Consider the following 9835-nt stretch of genomic DNA (forward strand, 5'->3'; position numbering starts at 1 on the left):
TTTTGTTTGTTTCATCCTCCATTTGTATGATAAAACAGTCATATTTCATCCCTATGATTCACAAAGGGTTTTTCTGGTTTCGCTTTTTTGCATTTACAACCTGGTTTACAAACTCAAACTTAAAATTTGGCATTCAATTCCATGGTATTATAAACCCAGCAAACTATATTGAATCAGTGCTTCACAGCCTAACTGGATTAAATGGGGAGGAGGGGGTTAATCACGCATTTTTCAAGGTGGCTAGAAGCAAAGTGCTAAAACAAAAACACCACCACCAAAAGTATTTGCTTTATAGTACCTACTAAACCTCAAAACAGAAAATCTTACCTTACAGTATATAATGTATTAAAGATTTCAGAATTCTGGAAACTTAATAATCCCTTGGGAAAATGTACAGCTTTTGTATCCCCCTTCTTTTTGTTCATGAACTTCTAGAGGTCTGAAGAAAAGTCAGGTTATTCTTATAGCAACATGAAAGCTTTCTAGATTTATTGCAATTATTATTATTACCCCTATGAGTCAGTGACAGTACAAAATAAGAAGCTCATACATCAAAATTTTAGGAGCTATCAAATATATTTTTTATCATGAGGCAAGTTTAAGCAACGTCTACCAAAATCAACATCTTAGGAAAGCTCAGTTTATAAGTTACTCTATATTGAGCATGACATGATGGCCAAGCACAACCTCGGTACGTCCATGGTTTGTCAAAACATTGGTCTTTTAATCTTTGCATTATTATTGGGCCAAGGCTGCCAAGTTTAGAAGTTCAGTTCTAAGAGTGAATATCTCTGTACAATATAAACAGCAATATCAAGGGCTCATTCTTCCGTGGCACTACCAAAGCTTATTTTGAAATAACATATATCTTATCACATTAACAGCTGTTATTAATAATGAACTAATAGATTCTAAAAGTACTATAAACTCTACCTTGTAATCCAACCTTAGTATTTTATTAAATGGCAACAAACTTCATTGACACAGAGTTAAGTTTGCTGGCTAATAGCTTGTGCGCTTCCAGAACATCAAGATCAGCAAAACTCAAATACTAGAAAATTAGGCTAGTTTAACTGTGTCAGCCAGGGAATGAAAAATCCAGCACCTCTGAGCAGTATAGTTAAAATGACCTAAATCCCCAGGTAGATAGCACTAAGTCAACAGAATAATTCTTTTGTCGACCTAGCTACTGCCTTTTGGGGAGGTGAATCATAGAATATCAGGGTTGGAAGGGACCTCAGAAGGTCACCTAGTCCAACTCCCTGCTCAAAGCAGGACCAATCCCCAACTAAATCATCTCAGCCAGGGCTTTGTCAAGCCTGACCATAAAAACCTCTAAGGAAGGAGATTCCACCTCCCTAGGTAACCCATTCCTGTGCTTCACCATTCTCCTAATGAAAAAGTTTTTCCCTAATATCCAACCTAAACCTCCCCCACTGTAACTTGAGTCCATTACTCCTTGCTCTGTCATCTGCTACCACTGAGAAAAGTCTTGATCCATCCTCTTTGGAACCCCCTTTCAGCTAATTGAAAGCAGCTATCAAATCTCCCCTCATTCTTCTCTTCTGCAGACTAAATAATCCCAGTTCCCTCAGCTTCTCCTCATTAGTCATGTTTTCCAGCCCTCTAATCATTTTTGTTGCCCTCCACTGGACTCTTTCCAATTTTTCCACAGCCTTCTTGTAGTATGGGGCCCAAAATGGACACAGTACCCCAGATGAGGCCTCACCAATGTCAAATAGAGGGGAGTGATCACGTCCCTCGATCTGCTGGCAGTGTCCCTACTTATACAGCCCCAAATGCTGTTAGCCTTCTTGACAACAAGGGCACACTGTCAACTCATATCCAGCTTCTCATCCACTGTAACCCCTAGGTCTTTTCTGCAGAACTGCTGCCTAGCCACTCAGTCCCTAGTCTGTCGCAGTGCATGGGATCCTAAGTGCAGGCCTCTGCACTTGTCCTTGTTGAACCTCATCAGGCTTCTTTTGGTCCAATCCTCTAATTTGTCTAGGGCCCTCTGTATCCTCATAGACTCATAGACTTTAAGGTCAGAAGGGACCAATGTGATCATTTAGTCTGACCCCCTGCACAAAGCAGGCCACAGAACCCTACCCATCCACTTCTATAACAAACCCCTAACCTATGTCCGAGTTATTGAAGTCCTCAAATTGTGGTTTGAAGACCTCAAGCTGCAGAGAATCCACCAGCAAGTGACTCATGCCCCACACTGCAGGGGAAGGCGAAAAACCTCCAGGGCCTCTGCCAATCTGCCCTGGAGGAAAATTCCTTCCTGACCCCAAATATGGCAATCAGCTAAACCCTGAGCATGTGGGCAAGACTCACCAGCCAGCAGGAAAGAATTCTCTGCAGTAACTCAGATCCCATCCCATCCAACATCCCATCACCGCCCATATGGCATACTTATCTGCTGCTAATCAATGATCAATTGCCAAAATTAAGCTATCCCATCATACCATCCCTTCCATAAACCTATCAAGCTTATTCTTAAAGCAAGATATGTCTTTTGCCCGCACTATCCTATCCCTACCCTCCAGCATATCTACCATTCCTCCCAGTTTAGTGTCATCTGCAAACTTGCTGAGAATGCAATCCACGCCATCCTCCAGATCATTAATGAAGATATTGAACAAAACCGGCCTCAGAACCGACCACTGGGGTACTCCACTTGATACTGGCTGCCGATTAGACATGGAGCCACTGATCACTGCCCATTGAGCCCGATGATCTAGCCAGCTCTCTATCCATCTTGTAGTCCATTCATCCAGCCAATACTTCTTTAACTTGCCGGCAGGAATACTGTGGGAGACCGTATCAAAAGCTCTCCCCTCATCCACATCCACTGCTTTCCCCTCATCCACAGACCCAATTATCTCCTCATAGAAGGCAATTAGGTTAGTCAGGCATGATTTGCCCTTGGTGAATCCATGTTGACTGTTCCTGATCACTTTCCTCTCTCACCTACACTGACAGAAGAACAGCTCCCATCAGCATAGGTAGAGTCTACATTGAAGCAATATAGTGGCGCAGCTGTGTCATTGTAACATATTAAACATAGATGAGCCCATACAGTTAAGGCCAGAGCAGAGCTGGTGCTCCATAATATTTTATGAAATTAGAAGGAGAATGGAAGGAAATTGGCTCTCCACATCCATCATCAGCATAGCAGGCTCAGAGAGGTATGAAGTGGCCCAGTCAATGAACACCTGCTGCAGATTAATACAGCCTGAAACAATAGCTAGAGATGTGTGAACAGCTTTGTTCAGGTCAGTGGGTGTTCCGTTCCCCCCACCCTCCCCATCCGCCATGCTGGAAAATTTCTGATACACGTCAAACACCAATTCTTAGCTCTTCACCCCAGTGTCAGCAGTGTGTTCTTGGTGTGTGCTTTGGGCATGCCAGTTCTATGCTCCTATCCCCACCCAAAGGTGCTCCCCAGACCCTGGCTCACATGGGGAGACGGAGACAGGCTCAGACCCCCTCTCCTACAGAAAAGCAAGCCCCTGAGAACCTGGCTCATGTGAAGGGGGCAGGCAGGGGGTTCACACCCCTATGGATGCACTGGGTACCCTCAGATTATGGCACATATATTGGAGGGAACATATTGCCCCTATTCTCCCACAGTTCCTATCATCCAGCCCTGTGTTGCCTTTCCCAGTGTCCCACCTGACTAAACTCCTCCCTTCTCATTCCCCCAGTCCTCATCCCCTCCCCATCATCTGATCCTCCAACCTGTCTCCCACATTCCCATCCACTCTTTCACCCTAATTACCCTTGTCTCCCGGTGAGCATTTGCTTGTGTAGTTTATCATCTGTTCAGAAAATAGTTTCAGTACCTCCTGAATATTCTGCTGTATTCAGATTACATTTCCTCAAAATTAAAAAAAAAAAGAAAAAAGAAAAAAAAAGACTTTTATAAAGGCAGATTGGACCAATGTGATTGTCTCTTTCACTTGAGATTTCTGCCCTGGGTTGGATTAGAACTCAGAGTTCCAGGCTAGTGCTCAGATCTGATGGCCATAACATACCCTCAGATCTACCCAGCTCCTGCAAGGTTGAGGTAGCTTTCCAGAAAGTTAGCTTATGTGCACAGCATACTCCATTAGGAATCAAAGTAGGCCTATGAGCCTGTGTGCACCTAGCTGGACAAACAAAATCTTGCTCAAACAACATTTTAATTTGATTATCCCCAAAGGGCTAGTGAGGGCTATATTTTGTGCAGGTTTCAACCTGTGTCTGAAACCAGTTTGTTGCCCAAGCTTGTAACAACAACAAAAAAAAAGTAGTACATAGTAGGAATTTTGCCTTTTACTTCTTGAAACACCCAAAACTCCCATTGAATATCCTGAATTCACGCTGAAATCAAGGAATGCAGGTGTAAATCTCAATTTTTCTTAAATGCTCAGTTTGCGTACAGTCTGAAAGCCAGGAGATTCTGACAACTGCCACTTGAAATTGTTACATACTTTTGTCTAATAGGATTCAAACAGTTCAAACAGTTGCCCCTGGGAATGAAAAATCAAATTCAACATGCTAAGGTCAGATAAATAACTGTTTGACTCTGCAATTTCCAGAATAATCTTTTTCAAGATGTAACATTTTCTGATATATTATCTCTTTCCTATGATACAGATAAAGAATTTATTGCATCTGCCATCAGCAAAAATTGGCCTGTTTTGACATACAAGGTTACAACTGTACTAAACAAATTTATTTATAGCTATCACTGTATCAGTGACATTACATAAAGTTCATGTGTGCTAACAGCAACTTTCAAAGAATATTTCTCCCTTCTTTCTCTAAACTTCAGTAAGTACTGCTCTTTGATAGTCACTGTATGCTTTAGGTAATGAAGATAGACAAAAATACTAGATTTCCTAAGATCTGGTTAAGATCTAAAACCTACATTTAGTGCAAAACTGTTAATCTGAAAATTTGTTTTTACATAAGCAAATATATACATATACAGTAAAATTCCCGTTATTCGAATTCTCTTTCTCCAAAAAGCCTAATTATCTGAATCCACAATGTTTCCCACACACCCACACCCACACACCCCTGTACATTAATCGCCTACTAATAATGTGTCAAATAGCAGTTAGAGCTAATCAGTAAAAAGCACAGGAGTACTTGTGGCACCTTAGAGACTAACAAATTTATTTGAGCATTAGCTTTCGTGGGCTACAGCCCACTTTATCAGATGCATGGAATGGAACATACATTAAAGAGATATACATACATACAGAGAAAATGAAAAGGTGGAAGTTGCCATATCAACTCTAAGAGGCTAATTAATTAAGACGAGCTATTATCAGCATGAGAAAAAAAAACTTTTGAAGTGATCATCAAGATGGCCCATTTCAGACAGTTGACAAAAAGGAGTGAGGATACTTAACATGGGAAAAGAGATTCAATTTGTGTAATGACCCAGCCACTCCCAGTCTCTATTCAAGCCAAAGTTAATGGTATCTAGTTTGCATATTAATTCAAGTTCAGCAGTTTCTTGTTTGAGTCTGGTTTTGAAGCTTTTCTGTTGCAAAATTGCCACCTTTAAGTCTGTTACTGAGTGACCAGAGAGGTTGAAGTGTTCTCCTACTGGTTTTTGAATGTTATGATTCCTGGTGTCAGATTTGTGTCCATTTGTGCCCGGTTTGGTCAATGTACATGGCAGAGGGGCATTGCTGGCACAGTCACTAATCAGTGGCTCCGTATGAGCAGTTACCTGCAATAACTGAGGCACATTCTATGCTAGAAATTTATATCCATATAGTTGTGTTTCTCAAGGATGTGAAAACTCCACACCCTCCCCCTGCTCCCCCAAGAGATACTAACCTAACCCCTGCTGTAGATATTCTTGACAGAAGAATTCTGCCATGGGCAGTGGTGTTTGGGCAGAAAAGACAGTGGCCTCTTCTGACTTGTGCTGTGACCCAAGCTTCAAAAAGAACAAGGAGAGCCTGGCTATATTAGCTTGTAGTAACATCATAGGAGAATATAAGCTACCTCTCCTACTCATTGGGAAGTCTGCCAGCTCCTGGTGTTTTAAGAACATCAACCTTGCCTCCCCTCCCATGATTTACAGAGCCCAAAGGAGTGCATGGATGAACGCTGAGCTCTTCTGTGACTCGTTGTTGATAACTTCGTCCCTGCTGCACGCTCCTTTCTTCGTTCAAAAGGACTATGCACTGACAGAGCTTAAGACCTGCTGATGGTCCATATAATGTGAATTTTTGCCGGCTAACATCCCAGCAAAAATTCAACCAATGAACTAAGAGATGATGGGAATACTAAAGAATGTACAGAGGCAAATTGCTCCACTATGTCCTTAATGATTAAAGCAACAAGCTAACTGTGACTTACATTATTAAGTGAATGTCCATTAAGGTTGCCATCCATATGGTGGCCAAGTCATGGAAGGATATCTGAACATCACCAAAAAAAAAAATAAAAAAATGCTGTGCTACCTATACACTGCTGAAGCTTCCCAAAAATGCCTCTGAGTCTGATACCTCCAGTGAAGAGCAAGCAGCAGTCAGCAACCTCTATTCCTTTGCTAAACAATTTTCGTTTAATGTCCAAGAGGTGGAAAACTGGGTCCAGACTGAGGGAGCTGATCAGGGATACAGTGACTTGTCTGACTGTGACGTTCTGCAATCTATCTTAGAGCAGGAGCAGACCGAATTTTGTGAAATCCGCAATGAACAAACTCAAGTGGAGCCAGATGATGTGAGAATCCCAAGTGACGGTGAGGCCACTAACTACCTGGAGAAAGTTATCATCTGGCTAAGAAACTGGATCAATACAGAAACTTACAGACTCTACTGTTGCATCAGCTATGTCAGAATGCTGTACAAAAAAAGAAATCCTCACAAATGGCAGGCAGATTTTTAAAAAAAGATAAATAGATAATGAAACTATGTCCACTGTGATTTTAATGCAATGTTGATGGTTCAATATAGTCAAAGTTTTTATTTTTTAATAAGGTAGAAAGTATTAAGCATTACTTCTTTCATTCCCCAAATTTCTATGTCAGTGAAACTGCAGCTCAAAATAGCTCTTCCATTTATCCAAATGTCCAATTATCTGAAATGTTCAGATGTTCCCCAGGACATTTGGATAAACAGGAGCGTACTGCACAGATGCGAACCCTAACCCCTCCCCCACACACTCACATTCGTATGTAGAATGCAACAAGTTTCCAAAAACTATACATCATAGCCAGGAGAGTTAATCCTCCTTTCAGCTGCTTTCCAAATGATAACTAGGAATTCACTGTGCAAAGTCTATTCATTTTAGAAGATACGGTTTTACACTAGGAGAGAAACAACGGAGAATTACAGCTTTCTAGGCTTTAGTAAGTAGGAAGCACTGAAATATCACTTTGTTGGCAGACCACCACAGACTCTCTCAATCGGTTATTTCACTCCAAATAAGATAAAGAAGTCAATAGTATGACCTATATTTTCCACTCAACTAAAGTGGACATTGTATCCTTCATAGGTATTAAGTGGTAACAACAAAGATGATGTTAAAGAAATTATGTTAACTAACCAATTTCAACCATACACAAACTTAGAGCAGCTTTTGGGCAAGGAAGACTAATAATATTTCACAGCTGAAAGCTATAGAAAAAAAATGGAATTCTAGTGCTGCAAGAAACCATACTGTATTATTGTATGTCATCGGATGGCACTGGTACAGTCTTACAAATTCTGCTTCATTGACTGTGTAGGCAGTTAGATCTTGGAGAAATGAGTGCCACTGGTTGTGAAACAGTTGTTTTACAGAAACTAAAAAGATCACAGTATCATCTCACTTTCCTGAGTCTCTCTGAGTGGAATCATTATTAGGTGCCTACGTGATACATGACATAGAGAAAGTGTCTGAAAATATATATACTTCTTCACACTTCAAAGTAGTTTCAAATACATTATACTATACATCACTTTGTATTTATGCTGGGACTATATTAAATCTCACATTAGGACTTCCTTTCTTCTATTGCAGCATCATTAATAAGCCACATTAATATAATAACACAAAATTAGAGTGTTTTATTAGGACCTAGGTCACCAGGCGAGTGTTCCATTAAGTTTGTATACACAGTAGAAGGCAGCAAAAAATGAGCTATTATTAAGAGAAGAACTAACTTGATTTTTTGCAGTGGAAGGATGGCATTCTGGTGGCATTAGGACAGCACTTATTCTAGCAAAAGTTAGCTGGTATTACAAAGATTAGGGAGTGGAATTTATATTTTAGTAAAATATTAGCTTAATTGCAAGTCTGCAGGACCAAAGGAAGTATTTTTAATTGTAAAGCAATCACACTTAGAAGGTTCTTTCAGCTCAATAGATAAGACAGATAGTGAAGCCTTCAGTTCCAAGATAAATGGATTATAGCTGAGACTATTTTTCCTGCATTGGAAATATGCAATATATTTAAAGAAGTTTGTTCTCTTAGTTCAAAGGCTTCAATTGATGCCCTCTTGATTACAGATAACAAACCTTTGAAGGTCTTTGGTTCTAGCATTCCACCAAAGAAATCAACGAAGATTAGAGTAAAAGTAAAAATATATATATAAAAATATATTTTATAAATATATTATTTCCTTGAGCAGTAAGACTGTACTTCTAAATCATCAGGAATGTGACAATCAAATGACCTGCGTATATTAGCAATCTGAAAGATTTAAAGTTCATATGCAGATGTAAGCAAATATAAGATGAGTGGAAGGAATCTTTACATCCCTAACTCTTAACTTTTCATCATGCAGGACCATGAACATTTGGTCACATTAAATGTCCTTTGGATCTTGTTTGCAAACATGAACAATCATTGCATTGTTCTCCCAGGAGAAAACAGGACACTAGCCAGGCAGTTGTTACACACCAGAACCTGCTGTATCAACTGCTCCAAAATTCCTTAATCATCACTGCAAGGGTAGGAACAACAGAAATCACTTTTGACTTCTAGTAATACTTTGAACTTAAGTAGTACCAAGGATCTCAAAGTGCTTCACTGTTCCTTTGCCTTTTTTCCCCACCTTTTTCAGATATGGGATACGGTTTCTTTTCCCCCCTCTTCCTAATCCTGCAGTTATTAGTGAAAAATCATTTCACAAACTGAAATTAAGAGGAACAATTCATTGAACATTTCATCAAAAGCCACATTGGTCCCTGTGTGTCTAATCTTGCTGGTTACTACACTGCAAAAAAACTTAAGTGAAACAGTAGCCGCAAATTGAAACTTGTTATTTAAAAGAAGCATTTCAACTGTTTCTCTCTGGCACATAAAGCGAAGCATTGCAACTGATTTCCATTTTAAACTAATACAAAACTAAATGGAACACGTGCTAGTAAATGTCCATGGCCACGTCCAGACTAGGGGAAGAAAACCGATCTTAGATACGCAACTTCAGCTACGTGAATAACGTAGCTGAAGTCGAATTTCTAAGATCGAGTTATTCACCCGTCCAGACGGCGCGGGATCAATATCCGCAGCTCTCCGTGTCGATTCCGGAACTCCGTTCGGGTTGATGGAGTTCCGGAATCGATGTAAGCGCGCTTGGGGATCGATACATCGCGTCCAGACTAGACGCGATATATCGATCCCCGAGCAATTGATTTTAACCCGTCGATACAGCGGGTTAGTCTGGACTTGGGCCATGATTGTGCAGACCTTGTTCAGGTTGCATTTTTGCATTTTTCCTGGCACAAGTGATTTTTATTCAATAACAGCTTGGCATCTACCAATCTTTCCTATGAGTAATTAAATCACCGTGAACCACTAAAAGGAGTCTCTGACAGCTTGTATTGTA

The 9835-nt window shown here is 40.3% G+C and overlaps 1 protein-coding gene across 1 annotated transcript in view; it reads right to left on the minus strand.

Annotated features, from left to right (window-relative positions):
• The window catches only part of LOC127053933 (putative neutral ceramidase C), a 35009-nt gene extending 34478 nt beyond the window's left edge, over positions 1 to 531 (minus strand). Inside the window, exon 1 of the mRNA XM_050959399.1 lies at positions 328 to 531. Within this exon, the coding sequence (XP_050815356.1) occupies positions 328 to 425 (98 nt within the window). The 5' untranslated portion in view covers positions 426 to 531. The remainder of the gene's footprint in view (positions 1 to 327) is intronic.
• Positions 532 to 9835: the final 9304 nt, after the last annotated feature.

The sequence above is a fragment of the Gopherus flavomarginatus genome, chromosome 6, assembly GCF_025201925.1.
Source record: "Gopherus flavomarginatus isolate rGopFla2 chromosome 6, rGopFla2.mat.asm, whole genome shotgun sequence".
Lineage (NCBI taxonomy): Eukaryota > Metazoa > Chordata > Testudines > Testudinidae > Gopherus > Gopherus flavomarginatus.